The sequence below is a fragment of the Moschus berezovskii genome, chromosome 1 (genome assembly GCF_049115385.1).
Source record: "Moschus berezovskii isolate FMDL1 chromosome 1, NW_MosBer_1.0, whole genome shotgun sequence".
Lineage (NCBI taxonomy): Eukaryota > Metazoa > Chordata > Mammalia > Artiodactyla > Moschidae > Moschus > Moschus berezovskii.
The window spans coordinates 90,347,704-90,363,992 of record NC_142460.1 but is presented as its reverse complement, the minus strand read 5'-3'; the positions used below and the strand labels follow the sequence as shown (position 1 = coordinate 90,363,992).

General features: G+C 43.5%; 1 protein-coding gene across 16 annotated transcripts in view; it reads right to left on the bottom strand.

Annotated features, from left to right (window-relative positions):
* KALRN (kalirin RhoGEF kinase) overlaps positions 1-16,289 on the bottom strand; it is a 671,338-nt gene that overhangs the window by 346,229 nt on the left and 308,820 nt on the right. For all 16 annotated transcript variants that reach the window (XM_088837656.1, XM_055396730.2, XM_088837661.1 and 13 more), the window contains exon 10: positions 1,788-1,910. In XM_088837656.1, the coding sequence (XP_088693782.1) occupies positions 1,788-1,910 (123 nt within the window). The remainder of the gene's footprint in view (positions 1-1,787; positions 1,911-16,289) is intronic.

Genomic DNA, 16,289 nt, shown 5'->3' with positions numbered 1-16,289 from the left:
TCAAGTATCTGTCTGGACCAGAAGGGGTCTCCTGGTCCCCAGCTCTTCTATTTGAGCACGGACAATCTCAGCAGCTTAGACTAGAAAGGTATGCAGAGACACCTGTTGGTGAACCCCCTGGCCTTGACCCCTCATCATCTGCCTGTCAGGTTGTCATGACTGAGGCTCCCTTCCTCATGCAGCTCGGCTTCTACATAGGCTGTTGAAAGAGTGCCATCTGCAGGATGAAGGAGGACTCATAAATACTTAATTCATTTCCTTCAAATGAATTAAAATGTGTTTAAGAGCTAATCAACACAAGATTTAAGTTAAAGTTTAATGACAGATAATGAATTGTTACATTCATTCTTCACAGATATAATTTCTTTCTATTTATTTTAATGACTTCCTTAAATATCTTTACCTCAAAGAGTAACGAGCAGTGAGAATCAAAGGTACATCCACTATCCCACGAGTGGAGAAGTGTTGGTTCAGGGACTTTGCGCTGCCCTAGACCTGTCCCCATGGGTAGCCATTTCTCTGCTCTTCCCTTCAGAAGGGCATATTTCCAGGCACTGTGACAGATGAGACAGCTCTTTTCCTGCTTTGATTCAAGACAGTTTTTAAACCTGAATGCAGAATATTCAGAATTCCCTTGTCATATCAGCCTTGGGTCAAAAGAATCATAAAATTATGAAGCTGAAAGAGGTTTCTGCACTCAATCGTGACCCTCTGTAGTGCTGCTGACCAGTGGCTCCCAGCCTCTGACTTCATACCATGTGTGATGCCCTTCATGACTGTCTCATAACCAGCAGCCCATAACAACCAGCACAGGTTTCTAATGCTTTCACTGATTGACACTGATCTCTAACTCAGGAATCTCTGATTCTGGGTCAAATCCACTTCTCTCCTCCCAGTGGTCCTCACCTAGTTGAAAACAGAAGCAAGAAAGAGAGAGCCCTTTCCTGCCTGGATCACCTCCTTTCTCATCACTTGAGCATGATGGTCACACTGCACAGGACAAAGCAGAGCTGAGGCAGCTGGCTACTGACTGTCCATCCACCTGCCTTCATCATGGTCAGGGATGGTTTTCCTATGTGGACTACTAATTCTAGGATGCTAGGCAGCTCCACTGCCCACTCCCTTCCCCAGAACGGGGACAGGGAACAAGACATGAACAAGGATTCATTTCCAGAATATGAGACCCATCTCTAGAGGCCTATTTACAGGGCAATGATGTGGTGAATGCACCTGCACGTATATGTTTCCTTTGTGGCCCACATCTACTGCTCCCCTTTCCGGAGGAAACACTCCTCCTAAAAGCAGGAGCCTTTTGGAAGGTACAACACTCTCTTCTCTCATAAAGACACAGTCTATTCAGGAAGCAGAAGCAGGGAGAGGTGGATTATATCAAGAGATTACTTGTTGGCTGTACAGGGAAAAGTAATACCTGTGACAGAAGCCTCCCCACTCTATTTTTCTCTTTGACCTGTACTTTGCATGAGCAAACTGGCAATGGATTTTACACCCAATTCCTCTACCTCAGTAAGGAGGGATAGCATGGGGTTAGGGTTATCATCCTGTACTGATACCCTTCCCAGCCACCTCTTCCCTGCCTTACTCTTTCTATTGCAACTGTCTGCAGTTGACAAATAGTTATTTACCATTCATCAAGTGATCCAAAACAAGGATCTTTTTGCATCAGGCAGGAAGGCAGCCCAGAATGCCCCACCAAACACCAAAGCCACAGCCCTGGTCTCCTTCTCCAGGAGGGAGACAAACACATACAACCATTCACAGCATCTCACCTGAGCCACCTCTTCAAAGTCATCGTGCCTCTTCTGCAGGGCCCGAGCTCGATGTAGAGACTTTCCAACCCCTGTGTGCTTGCTGAGAAAGGCCTCACCATGGTTTTCAATCCAATCTAACACCTAGTCCGAGAAGGAAGACAGAAACAATGACTTATTGGCAAAAGGAAAGACATGTGACAACATGTGTGACCACCAGGCTATCAGAGTCCCATTCCAATTAGAAAGTGGCAGTCCAGGTAGAAATGTTCAATCCATGATAGACACAGGGATTTCATTACTGTCATTGGCAATATAACAATCCCACCCTTAAATAATTTCAGCTCTTCCTCTTTGATCTCCAGAATATCCTCTCATTACTTGTTCAGTTTTCTCAACCTTAATAAGCCCATTATTTTAAACAAGCTACATAGACCGCCAGACACAGTTTAACCCTCTCACAACTCTGACTCCAACCATAAAGTCAGACACATTTACAGGAAAGTAGGCAGTAATCCCTGGGTCGGAAAGATCCCCTGGAGTAGGAAATGGTAACCCACTCCAGTATGCTTGCCTAGAAAATTCCATGGACAGAGGTACCTGCCAGACTATAGTCCATGGGGTCACAAAAGAGTTGGACATGACTAAACCACTGAGCACACACACAGGCAGTGTCAGGTCAGGGCAGTTCTTTAGCTCTCACTCCACCATAAAAATGCTCATGGAAGTGGCACTAAGTCATGGGAACCCTGCCTCGTTGCTCTCCTGGGACTCCTTCCCTAATTCTGGAGGTAAAGTCCAGAGTAGTCAATCCCCAACTGGAACCGTACTAAAGATAGCCAATCACCAGGACAACTGTGGTCTCTGGCTTCTTTTCATCTTTCTCCTCCAATCAGCATCAACCAATCAACCATATAAAGTAAGGTCTTTAGTATCGCTGATGCTCTTGGGCAGCAGTAGAGACTCCATGTTCTCCAGACTTAAGGTCTAGTGATTGGCCTCAAGACATTTTCCCTGGAGTTGAGGGCAGCTGAAAAAGAGGTGACTGAGGCAGTTGAGGGATGGGTGAGGGAATGCTGAGAAGGTGAGAAAATATGTTGTCCTGAGGGGCACTTGACAGAAGGAGAGGATACCCCTTAGAAATACCCTTGAAATATAGGTAGGATCAAAGCCTGGAGTCCATTTTGCATTTGTCCACATAGCCTAACAAAAATGTGGGTCTCCCAGGGAGAAGGGAAGCAGTTCATCTGGGCTCTGAGAAGGTGGCACTCAATAAATCTAATGGCTACAATTAAATCAGAATTATAGGACAGACACACCTTTTGCAGATCCTGCCAAGATTCAACTAATTTGACTCTACTCCTACTACAGTAAACTTCAACTAAACATTTGATTAATGAGATACTAGCTTTCTCAGATTTTAGAAGGACTTTTGGGAAAATGATTTAGATGAACTAGGCTGGTTTAAAAGGGTACTTTAATTCTGTATCTTTTACAGATTGTCCTGTGGTAAGCAGAGACCAAATCATTGCCTGGATTGCAGGCATGGGAGTTCTGGCTCTACAGAATCTAGCCTTTGGCTTCACATCCTCTGACATTTGAGATAAATTAATGTCTGCAATTGTACGAAGTATGGAAATGTTAAAAGTCTTCAGTGGCAATATCATAAAGTCATACCAAGATGGTATTAGAGAAAAGCACATATAAACACAAAAATGAGGTTTAACAAAAGTGCATGGTACAACGCCAAGTCAGGTAATTATCCATGAAAATGAAGGGGAAAAAAGCCTTTATCTAAACACTTAGTGTAAAGAGCTTAAACACTTTAGCAAACAGAATTTATTATATATAACACAGAGAACTATATTCAATATCTTGTAATAATCAATAGTGGAAATGAATCTGAAAATATATATATATATATAAAACTGAATCACTTTGCTGTATACCTGACTCTAACACAATATTATAAATCACCTATACTTCAATCAAAAAGATTTTAAATACTAACAAAAATCTTACAATATTTTTTAATATTCTGGAGGCACATCTGCAGAAAGAAATTGCAACAGTAAGTGAACTGAATTTTTACCTTTTGCAAACACTGAAAGGCAGTACTGAAAGGAACTTGAAATATCCCTTTCTCAGAACAAAGAGCCTACTTTTCTTTTGAGTTACTTATGGTGATATTTCAGCAACAAAAATCAGGAGAGTGCATTTTTACTTGACTTACCACAATTTGATCCCACAATTCTGTACAGTAAAAGGGATGATGGGTATTAGCATGCAAAGCCAAAGATAAACATTTCTAGTCACAAAATTTCCCATATATTGTGTACCATGGATGGTGTAACTTTTTAATTTTTATGCATATTTAAACTTTCATTAATCCCCTTTTGAGAATGAACTGAAGCTTGGAGATAATTTTTATATACAAAAAAAATGTCTTGTAGCTTTTCATGAGTGTTTTGGAATTTATGACGCATTTTCAGATCATAATTAAAAAAAAAAATAGTCTGACCTACTTCTCTGGCACTTTTTTCATGAATTTTGTTTTGTTCCTTTTCATTTTCAATCTCTAAAATTTTAATCTATTTCATTTTAAATAAATATGCTAAATAATATTCTAAAGCAAATTGGTTAGAGAGAAATGTTTTGCATGTACTAGTTCACAAAGGGTTAGCTTTTATACTCCCTGGGGGTGTTTTCACAACTTTTAAACATTTTCTTTTAAAAGTAATTTGTTTCCTGTTTCAGTTATTTTGTTTTCTTTAAAATGTCAATTCATTTTCCCTTAGTGACACCTCAGTTCAGTTCAGTCGCTCAGTCGTGTCCGACTCTCCGCGACCCCATGAATCACAGCACGCCAGGCCTCCCTGTCCAACACCAACTCCCGGAGTTCACTCAAACTCATGTCCATCGAGTCGGTGATGCCATCCAGCCATCTCATTCTCTGTCGTCCGTCCCCTTCTCCTCCCGCCCCCAATCCTTCCCAGCATCAGAGTCTTTTCCAGTGAGTCAACTCGTCGCATGAGGTGGCCAAAGTAATGGAGTTTCAGCTTTAGCATCAGTCCTTCCAATGAACACCCAGGATTGATCTCCTTTAGAATGGACTGGTTGGATCTCCTTGCAGTCCAAGGGACTCTCAAGAGTCTTCTCCAGCACCACAGTTCAAAAGCATCAATTCTTCGGCGCTCAGCGTTCTTCACCGTCTAACTCTCACATCCATACATGACCACTGGAAAAACCATAGCCTTGACTAGACAGACCTTTGTTGGCAAAGTAATGTCTCTGCTTTTTAATATGCTGTCTAGGTTTGTCATAACTTTCCTTCCAAGGAGTAAGCGTCTTTTAATTTCATGGCTGCAATCACCATCTGCAGTGATTTTGGAGCCCCCAAAAATAAAGTCTGACACTGTTTCCACTGTTTCCCCATCTATTTGGCATGAAGTGATGGGACCAGATGCCATGATCTTAGTTTTCTGAATGTTGAGCTTTAAGCCACCTAGTTTACTTAATTAGCTCAAATTTAACCACTTAAAAGTCTCTATTTCATATTTAAGAGGCTTTTACTTAGTTTAAACATAACTTTGCTCTGTGATGTTACATTGTCTCCACTTAGTCTAACTTCTGCCATTAGAACTGGAGCTGTGGGGAAAGATTCAGGGACTGCAGGGAAATCAATTTAACAAATATAAAAGCAAAAGATTTAGGAAGTGAATAAAATTACTTTAGTAATACATAGATACTGAAAAAGTACCTGAGGACAGATAAACGTAATCAATGAACTGTTCAAAATGATAATTTCTGATGATTTTGTTTCAGGCAGTTCATAAGCTCTCTTGACCTTTGATTTCATGGTCCTCAACTCTGGGGATACAGGGTTCTAACGTGGACTGTATAGCAGAGAAATGTGCTTGTGAGCAGACACCAACGGTACCTGACAATTAGTGACACACTGTAAATTAATGTGCAGCATCTGAAGTCTAGTGAGACCCAGAACCTGAACATCACTGGCTGAAGAATAAATTGAGTTTCTAGCCTCATCCTGGACCCTATCAAAGTGTAAGCACCCATCAAGGTACCCCTTATTTGTGCCCCTTTATTTAATTTCTCTCATCTACAAGATCCTATTTAAAATAGTCAATTGTCAGTTATAGTTAGGATAGTACAGGATGATAGGTAACGATACTATTGATGGTGTTGAATTGGTATTTAAGGTTTCCAACAATAGGAGGAAGGGTCTTCTGGATGCAGAGAAGCATGTGTGGGATATGGCTATTCACATACTCTAATAAATATATATTGTTAGTCTCATGGTGGCCTAGTGTCAGGCCAGAGGACAGCCCAAGGTGCAGGATTAAACAAGGCAGGGCTGGTCCTGACTCTAGGAACTCAGTCTAGGTGGGTAATGAGCACTAGATATAAAACCACAAATTCATCATTAATTGCAAGGGTGAAAAGCACCAACAGTCAGGGAAGCTGACTCTGAAGAAATGAGGTTTAGCTGAGACCTGACAGACAGTAGGACTTAACCAAGTTAGCAACTGAAAAGATCAGTGTGGCTTTAGTAGGAAATGCGCCCCGAGAAGGCAGGCACCAGACAGAGCTAGGCCTTGGTGGGCTGAGCTCCATTCCAGTGTTTGGCCTAAAAGCCACTGAAGGGCTAAAAGAGGAGAACGACACCATCAGATTTGATTTAAAAATTACTGCTCTGACTGCTTTGTGGAAAATCAACTGGATGAAGGCAGGAACACGGGTAGGAAAACAGGAAGTTCCTACAGAAATCCTGACAAGAGGCAATAATAGCTCAGATGAGGCCAATGGCAGTGTCTGTGAGGAGGCAGGTTTGAGTAATATTTAGAGGACAGAATGGCTAGGATTTGGTGACTGGGCATGGGGGTGATGAAGAAGCAGGTGGAAGGTTAATCCCTCTAGGAGAAAGGCTTGAAAAACTGGGTGGAAGGGGAACTTGTCACTGGTGCAGAAGCAAGTGAGTCACAAGGGATAGCAGATGACAGATTTTTTAATGTTTTCTTTCAATTTTCAAACTCACATTCTGGTTTTGATACATGACAGGTGTGCGTCTGAACTTGAGTGGGAAGTAGCACCCAATGATAGTTCTCAATCTGATTCTGGCAAGATGTGCCTTTAATTTCAAAAGAGTAATTTTATACACGAAGGTTTAAAAATAAATTATAAATTATTAATATAGCTGGATCCTAATGAAAAAAAAATAAGGGATATGAAATCCATCTGAAGAATTATAAACTTAGGCTTACATTGAATTAACCCTTGCATTCCTGAAGGCATGTCACTGGGGTATAATTTTTGGTAGTGGTGGTTTAGTCACTGAGTTGTGTCCAACTCTTGCTATCCCATGGACTGTAGCTCACCAGGCTCCTCTGTCCATTGGATTCTCCAGGCAGGAATACTGGAGTGGGTTGCCATTTCCTTCTCTAGGGGATCTTCCCGACCAAGGAATCGAACCCAGGTCTCCTGCATTGCAGGCAGATGATTTACCAACTGAGCTATGAGGGAAGCATTAACATGACATGTGAAGTCCTCTGTGACCAGCCCCCCCCCCAAACCCCACCTCCAACGAATTCCTGTCCCACCTCTCAATATCCCCAAAACTGCTTGTTACCTTCTGAGTTTTGTTCTTGCTATTTTTCACTTCACATGAAATGTCTCTTTTTTTCTCCCTACATCCACTTCCCAGGCTCCTTCGTATTTATCCTTTAAGCACCATCTCAAAATCTCTAGTTCTGGAAAGTCTTTTATCTTTAACAGCCCACTCAGACTAGGGATGGTATCACTCTGCTCTGCTCTGTTCAAACTACAGTGATTGCCCGCAGGCCGGTCTCTTCCACTAGACTCTGACCTCTCTGTGATTCCTGGACATAGCATGGTACTTGGCAGAGGGATTTGCTTAAGACATGTTGAAGTCAACTCAAACTCATCCTCTCAACACATGACTTTGTATGTCTCTAGCCTCTATGGACATGAGTTTGAGAGAACTCCGGGAGTTGGTGATGGACAGGGAGGCCTGGCGTGCTGTGATTCATGGGGTCGCGGAGAGTTGGACACGACTGAGCGACTGAACTGAACTGAACTGAGCTCCATACTCCTTAGATAGGAAGCTCCATTTCAGTACCTCTCACAGGCTGCATTCGAAGTTCTCTCTTTGTGTGTATCCCCCCTCTTCACTGTCTCACTTTGCAGGTAGTTCCTGAAGAAGTACAAGGTTTTCACCATTGTATGCTACCCTTTCATCACTTGCCTGCGCCCAGTGTCCCCATCAGCCTTGCACACGCAGGAGATACTCAATGAATATTTATAGACATGAATTGTCAAGTGCAAGCATGGTTGCCTACTGTCTTGGGGAAAGCTGTGCCAACCCATTCAGCCGGAGGCCTGTTCTTTGCGCTGTCACTGGGAACAGTAGTCCTGGTCAGCTCAGGACTCCTCACCACAACAGCAGGCAGGTAATCTTGCAAACCACTTGTAAAGTTCTTCCTCCTTTCTCATGCCCCAACTTTCCTCAACTTTTTCACCAGAATTAGCCCTTTCCCAGAACAGCCTTTTCCAAGGGAGACACTCACTTCCTGAACTGGATTTAGGAGCCAATCTAACTGCCATTATGTATAATTCCCTAATCACCCCCTTTCTTCTTCATCTAATTGTGTTTATTCCAACCAGTATACAATCAAGACTCTGTTTTTCAGGGGAGGAGACAGTTATTTCTAGCTGCAAAGGAGAACAGAGAAGTCCTTTTGAAGATAAGTATTGATATTTTCTGAACAGTGGGCATGAATGCAACCAACTTAATGGGAGAAAATCAAAGGCGTAGCTGCTTTCTGTCCTGGGACTCTGATTTTTTTGATTCTTCTAATATGATAGAATCTTAATGTTGGAGAAGGAGATAGCAACTCACTCCAGTATCCTTGCCTGGAAAATTGCATGGATGGAGGAGCTTGGCAGGCTACAGTCCACGTGGTCACAAAGAGTCGGACACAACAGAGCGACTTCACTTTCACTTAACACTGGAGAAGAATAACTTAAACTGTATTTTAAGGCAACTACCTTTGAGCAAAGTTTTAAGTTGGTGTCTAAGCTCTGTTTACATGTGAATGGTTTAGGTGGCTAAAGCATCATTAAAATGTGCACCATCATAAATTAAGGGCATCATAACTTACAGAGGAACCTAGGTTCTTGTCCCTTCTCCCTTGATTCACCATGGTACTCTGACCATTCTCCTGTTTTCATGAATGCACCTAGCTCATTCTGGCCCCACGGACTATGTAGGTTCCATTTCACATACTTGGAACCTTTTCTTAAACACATTCCATGGCTTATTCATTTAGCTCACTGGCTATCACATAGCACCTATGACATATCTGTTTGTTTGCAGTAGTGTTTTTCTCTACTTCCTAAATATAAGCCCCACATGGGCAGGGGCTTTGTTTGGTTTACTGCTAAGTCCTCAAAGAACATCAGCTGAATAAATGAGTGAATTAACTCAACCAATCTGATGTGAGAACTTTCTGTGTGATGAAGGGCAAAACCATGAAAGGAAATGAAGATGTTTAGCAAACAGTTGTGAAATCAGAATTCCAACTCTCTGATTCCCTCTCTGGCTCTCTCTGATAAAGCATCTTATTTGAAATATGTTATTAATTTTATGTCATAATCTGATCCCTAGGCAAGATGTTTTACATAAAGAACTGCCCCCACTCAGCTCCTACCTTCCAGCCCCGCCCCTCAACTCTGTAGAAACCATTATTCTGAGCTCAGGAAGGAGAGCTGACACGTCATCAGGTGTCAACAATACATTTTGTTCTGTTAAAGGCTCGAGTACATGTGATGTGTGAGAGTACCCATCAAATCATTATTTCTGCTTCCTTACACAGCACACTGCACATTAGTTCTAAAGGGGAATGGCTCATCCTTTGCCTGCACCACCCTGCTCCCCATTGGCTGTGACTGGAGAGCATGTGGGCAACACTTGAAATGCCGAAGTATCAGCAATTATCAATTATCAGCAATTCATTTTCTGTCTCATCTTTGGAACGAGTATGATCAAAATAAATGTCTTGCTATGGCAGGGAAAGCCATCACATTTCCAAGAGGGCTCAGCTGAAACTCGTTAGCAGGTGAACAGATTATCTTCCCCTGAGAACCATGGTCCTGTCTCCTGACACATGTGATGCCAGGTGGAAGCCAGCTAGGAGACCAGCAGTGGGAGACCAGGAAGTCTCCCAACTTCCTTGGGCCCCTCCACTCCAGCCAGCCCAACAGGCTGGGGTGACTGGAACTTGTCTTTGTCCTTGGCAGCTCCCTGAGAGCATCTCCTCACTACAGTGCCTTTGATTCCACACTTTTCATCACTAAGGACTGAATTTCTCAAGTCTCTCTGAGACTCTCTCAAGTCTCAAATCTCTCTGAGGCTCTCAAACTTTAGAATGCTTCAGAATCACCTGGGGTTCTTTCTAAAACACAGGCACCACGTTATCTACAGATTCTGAACTAAATAGTGTGGAATAGGACCAGATAATCTGTTTTTAACAAGCCCCAACTCTGCCCAGATGATTTTAATGCCAGAGATCTGAAACCCTGGCAAGTCCCCCCCGACCCCAAACCAACTTTTTAACTTCTCTATCCAAAACTGTATTCTTTTTATTATCCCACCCCTGTTCCTCTCAGGATTGAGGAACATCAAAGAAAAGGGGGAACTGAAACTGAGTAGGATCTTTGAGGCCCTTCCAGGTACAAAAGCCTCTCCATGTCCCCTGTTCTTGAAACTTCCTCAAGTTTCAAAAAGGAGGCTCATGTAGTTAATGATTAGAACAACAGAGCCACAGGACTCCTAGTTCCTCCTAAAGGGATACGGATAATAATCTGGTGCATATCTTTGAGTTGTTCTGCAGAAACTAAGACCACCCCCTCCCCACGCCCTCACCATCCAGTGGAGGATGGTGATTACATGCTGACCACAAGCAGTAGACCGCAGACTGGATGGAAATAGAAGGTTGATAATTAAGATTCTCGAAACATCACCCTGTTACCTCAACACCAACCAATCAGAAGAATGTCCATGAACTGATCACATACCCTGTGTGTGTACCCCTAATGTTGTCTTTAAAAACCCTTCCCTGAAAACTATAAAGGAGCTCAGGTCTTTGGAGCACCAGCTTCCTGTTCTCCTTGCTAGTCACCCTGCAGTAAATACTGCACTTTCCTTTACTAGGACTCGATGTCGGTACATTGGCTTTGCTCTATGTTGGACAAGTGGACCTGAGTTGGGTTCTTTAACTGCTCCAAGAACCACACTTGGAAAACTACGGTTCCATATTCATACCTGACACTTCCTTTGCTTTCTCTAACAAAACGGACAGCAATTCTCAGCGATGCTTTTCATAAATCCTCTCATATCTACCTTTGTTCCCATCTCTCCAGTCAATGACCATGATCTCACAATCTTCCCACCCCAACTCAGTCCTCTGCTGGCACAAAACCACCTCAGCCCTCCACTCTGATAACCTGTTTTCTCTGGTCAGAATCTTTTCTAGCTCTCCACTAGTTACAAAGGGTGAATCTTTTATCCTTTTATCCTCAAAGCTCCAGACATAGCACGTTGAGGTCAAGGACACGCTGAGTACATGTTTATCAGAAATGTCCTTGGATGGTGACTGTCTTGCTGTTCAGTCACTAAGTCCTGTCCGACACTTCGCAACCCCATGGAATACAGCAGGCCAGGCTTCCCTTCCTTTGCTATTTCCCAGAATTTCCTCAAATTCATGTTGAGTTGGTGATGCCATCCAACCACCTCATCCTCTGTCCACCCCCTTCTCCTTCTGCTCTCAGTCTTTCGCAGCATCAGGGACTTTTCCAATGAGTCATCTGTGTACATCAGATGACCAAAATACTGGAGCTTCTACTTCAGCATCAGTCCTTCCAAAGAATATTTAGGATTGATTTCCTTTAGGATTGTCTGGTTTGATCTCCTTGCTGTCCAAGGGACTCTGAAGAGTCTTCTCCAGTACCACAATTCAAAAGCATCAGTTCTTCAGTGCTCAGTCTTCTCTTGGAGAAGGAAATGGCAGTCCACTCCAGTATTCTTGCCTGGAGAATCCCACGGAGAGAGGAACCTGGCAGGCTACAGTCTGGGGGGTTGCAAGAGTCAGACACCACTTAGCGACTAAACTGCTACTACTAAAATTCGCACTGGAGAAGGAAATGGAAACCCATTCCACTATTCTTTCCTGGAGAATTTCATGGACAGAGGAGCCTGGTGGGCTGCAGTCCATGAAGCCACAGAGAGTCGGACACGACTGAGTGACTAACACACACACACACACACACAACAGCCTTATGGTCCAACTCTCACACCTGTACATGACTACTGGAAAAACCGTAGCATTGACTATATGGACCTTTGTCAGTAAAGTGATCTCTGTTTTTTAATAAGCTGTCTAGGTTTGTCATAGCTTTTCTTCCAAGGAGCAAGTGTCTTAATTTCATGGCTGTAGTTGCTGAACATCCACAGTGATTATGGAGCCCAAGAAAATAAAATCTGCCACTGTTTCCACTTTTTTCCCACATATTTGCCATGAAGTGATAGAACTAGATGTCATGATCTTGATTTTGAATGTTGTCTAATCACTTGTTAACAATAAAAAAGTAACTGAGGACACTAAAGGTGTTTAAAATTACGGTGGCTCAAGAAAGCCCCGAGGCTCAGTAACTTTTGGGGAGGGACTTCTTTTCACTGCCTCTCAGGACCTACCAGCTTCCCAAGCCTGCCAGAGGGAGGGACCCAAATCCTTCCTTGGAAGGTGCTCATCACAGAATGACCACTGCTCAGTGAGAACAGAGTCTGCAGTCAGAAAATCAAAGCAAGCACCAAGGGAGAAGACCATGACAGGGAAGGGAACAGAAGGCGGAAAGCAGGGCAGAGAGGAAGGAGGGTGAGGTGTAGAGTGTGAGAGGTTCTAAGAGTCCATGGAACTCCAGGCAGGAGGGTCTGAGCAATCAGAGGCAGGCCTCCAAGGCCTACTCCTCAGCCCTGCTAATTCTAGCTGGAGAGTACATGGAGAAGACTGGAACATACCCTTTGGTACCAGTCTCCTCCCACAGGCAGAGAGAGAGAGTGCCCCCTCTAAGATTAGTGACAACAAAGAGTCAGATGAGAAAGCTTCCTCATCCCTACTCCAATCAGAAAGCAACCCTGACTGGTGGAACCCTCTGTTTCTCCCCTCTCAACCTCCCCCAGTTCAGCCAAGCCAAAACCTGCTCACTTTCTGGACAACCACCCTGCCCAAAGAATCATCTGTTGTCTACTTGAACATATTTGAATGACTGGATTATCAACATCAAAATTTAATTTAGAATTGTAATACTGCTAAATACTACCATGGGCAAATGGAAATTATTCAAGATACTCAAAACCACCAACAAAGAAAACCACCAACAATGCTGAGGTAATGTAATTATGGTTGTGAAAAACAACTGAGAATGGGTAGGGCTTGTTTTCCGTTCCGTTCCGTCGCTCAGTCGTGTCCGACTCTATGCGACCCCGTGGACTGTAGCCTACCAGGCTTCTCCGTCCATGGGATTCTCCAGGCAAGAATACTGGAGTGGGTTACCTTCCTTCTCCAGGGGATCTTCCCGATCCAGGGATCGAACCCGGGTCTCCTGCATTGGAGGCAGACGCTTTAACCTCTGAGCCACAGGCCATAACGGGCCATTTTATAATGATGGAGTGTGAGCGTGATTGCCTGTGTGGGTCTTACTGGACAGGCAGTTTGGGAATGAATCTCATCTGTCAGCAGTTATGCAACCTTGGGCAAGTCTCATCCTTTGGGACCAAGTAATCTTTGAACTGTGGTGTTGGAGAAGACTCTTGAGAGTCCCTTGGACTGAAAGGAGATCCAACCAGTCCATTCTAAAGGAGATCAATCCTGGGTGTTCAATGGAAGGACTGATGCTAAAGTTGAAACTGCAATACTTTGGCCACCTCATGCGACGAGTTGACTCACTGGAAAAGACTCTGATGCTGGGAAAGGTTGGGGGCGGGAGGAGAAGGGGACGACAGAGAATGAGATGGCTGGATGGCATCGCCGACTCTGTGGACATGAGTTTGAGTGAATGCCGGGAGTTGGTGATGGACAGGGAGGCCTGGCGTGCTGTGATTCATGGGGTTGCGGAGAGTAGGAGACGACTGAGCGACTGAACTGAACTGAATCTATCTGGGCCCTTTGAGCAATGACATTCTAGCACTAACTTATAAACCCCTCAAGGGCAGGGGCTGTGTCTCTCTGCATTCCCATCATCTAGCATAGTGCCCAGGGCATAGCAGAGAGGCTCAGAGCATGGACTTAGAAATTTGGTGGAAGTAGGTTTAAATCCTTCCTCTGCCACTAGCTATGTGACCTTGTACAAGTTTACTTAACCTTTCTAAGCCTTAATTTCCTTATCAGTAAGATGAAGACCAAACTATCACCTGCTTTATAGTGTTGGAAGATTAAATAAGTGAAGTGATTAGATATTCAATTGTTCATAAAAATGAATCATGAGCTATGAATAATAAAACGTTTATAGACACACTTAATATCAGGAAAAAAAAAATCTCAGGGCTGGAATCCAATCATACCTCTGATGTTTGAATCTCCTCCCTGACATACCCACAAACTACCACCAGTTGGCATTTCAGATTTTTGAGAATGATCCCTGTAGTGTGTGTTCCCCCATTTACCTGGGACTCTGTATGCCCTGGGTGAGCATTTCCCTCCGCAGATGCTTTAATCCTTCCTTTTTATAAGAAGAGTTCATTTCTAGACCCATCATCATTCCAGTCATTTTTTCCTAAGCATACAATTTGTAACCTAAAGTGCTCACCTTTTATTATGCTAAGCTGTCAATTGGATTATACAATGCCCAAACTGGTTTAGTGTGATTAAGGGGCTTTAGTCACTATAGCTAGTAAAAGATCGACTATCTGGAGTTTTTAAAAATTACCCTCAAATCCTTTTTACACATTGTTTGGCAGGCAAGAGCTAACACAGTAAAAGCTATAGCTTTCCATATGAGGCTTCAGTAATAACTGAGAGAAGCAGGTGAGATTCATCTGTAGTACAGAACTATGGATTTTAATATTAATACATTCATTCAGAATGGAAAGTCACTGAGCCAGAAAATTCTGTCATCACTGCCCCTCCCTAGCTCACTTTTGGACCACTTAAAAGCAAAATACATTGTTCTTAAGGGAGGGAACTGGAACCTCTAACAGGTCATGTCCCCCTCCCCACCAAGACCACTCCTAACCCTTCCAGCCTGACCTCCTGCTATCACTGCCAAGAGCAGGCACCCAGTTAGATTTCTTCTTCCCTGTCCCTTGGCCATAACTTAGCTCTCCGCTTCCTGGCCATCCCCAGATCCTCTGCCTGAGCTCCAAGGACCAGTGCAAATGAAATTCCAACCATGGGAAATTTTTCTGTTCTGACTCCACCAGTCCTTTGTTGTCTTGCTTCTCTGGCCCTAAACCCAGATAGACACATGCCATTGATACATCCTCAGGTACATATGTCTTCTCTCAAGCCAGGGACTCCCAACTCCTAGCACAGGGCCTTGCACACAGGTGTTTCAAAACACTTTACCAATTTATTCTTGCACCACAGGCAAGGGGAAGAAGAAAAGGAGGTAGAATAAGACAGCTTACAGAGATACTCATGACAGTTGCTCTGGCTATGAAAAAATGGAATGGAATTTGCATCTATCAGAAAGATCAAGACTAGCTACTCCTTGTTCTTCTCAACAAAGTTAGGTCTATCTGGGCTCAGAAGGAGCCCATGGTGGAAACATAAGTTGGCTGATATTGTTGTGAAATGCTCTTTTGGACATTGCTTAGTAGGGAATGGCAACCCACTCCAGTATTCTTGCCTGGGAAATCCCATGGACAGAGGAGCCTGGCAGGCTACAGTCCATGGGGTTGCAGAGTCGGACACAACTGAGGACCGATACTTTCGCTTTCATTTTTAGTACCGTTCTGTTCTACACTGGAAAAACAATAGCACTGAAAGTTATTCCACTAGCAATACTACAGCAGGTGTGCCCTATCCATGCATTTCTGCATCTTAATGAACCCAAGTTCCAGTCTAATCCTCAGAGACTTATTTTCACTGCCTCCAAGCCCAGAGGGGAAGAGAATGGTAAAAGGACACCTGTTGGGACCCAAAGAAGAGCTAGCACAGAGATAACGTGTCAGGCCAATTCTAGCTACACAATGTTTAAATGAAATCTTGTTTTCACTGGTGTCTATCTTGATTTCAACCTCTCTGCTTTACTCCATGCTTTGGACAAGATAATCCTGCTTGGGAAAAGACCATCCTCCAGAAATGGCAATGAGATAAGGAGTCAGGCACAGGGAGAGGTTGGCTGGCTCTCCCTCCTCTCTCCACAAGCAGGAGTCCCTGCCTCTTTCTCCTCTGTCTCTGCCCCACCTTCCTCTTTTTCTTTCTCCTC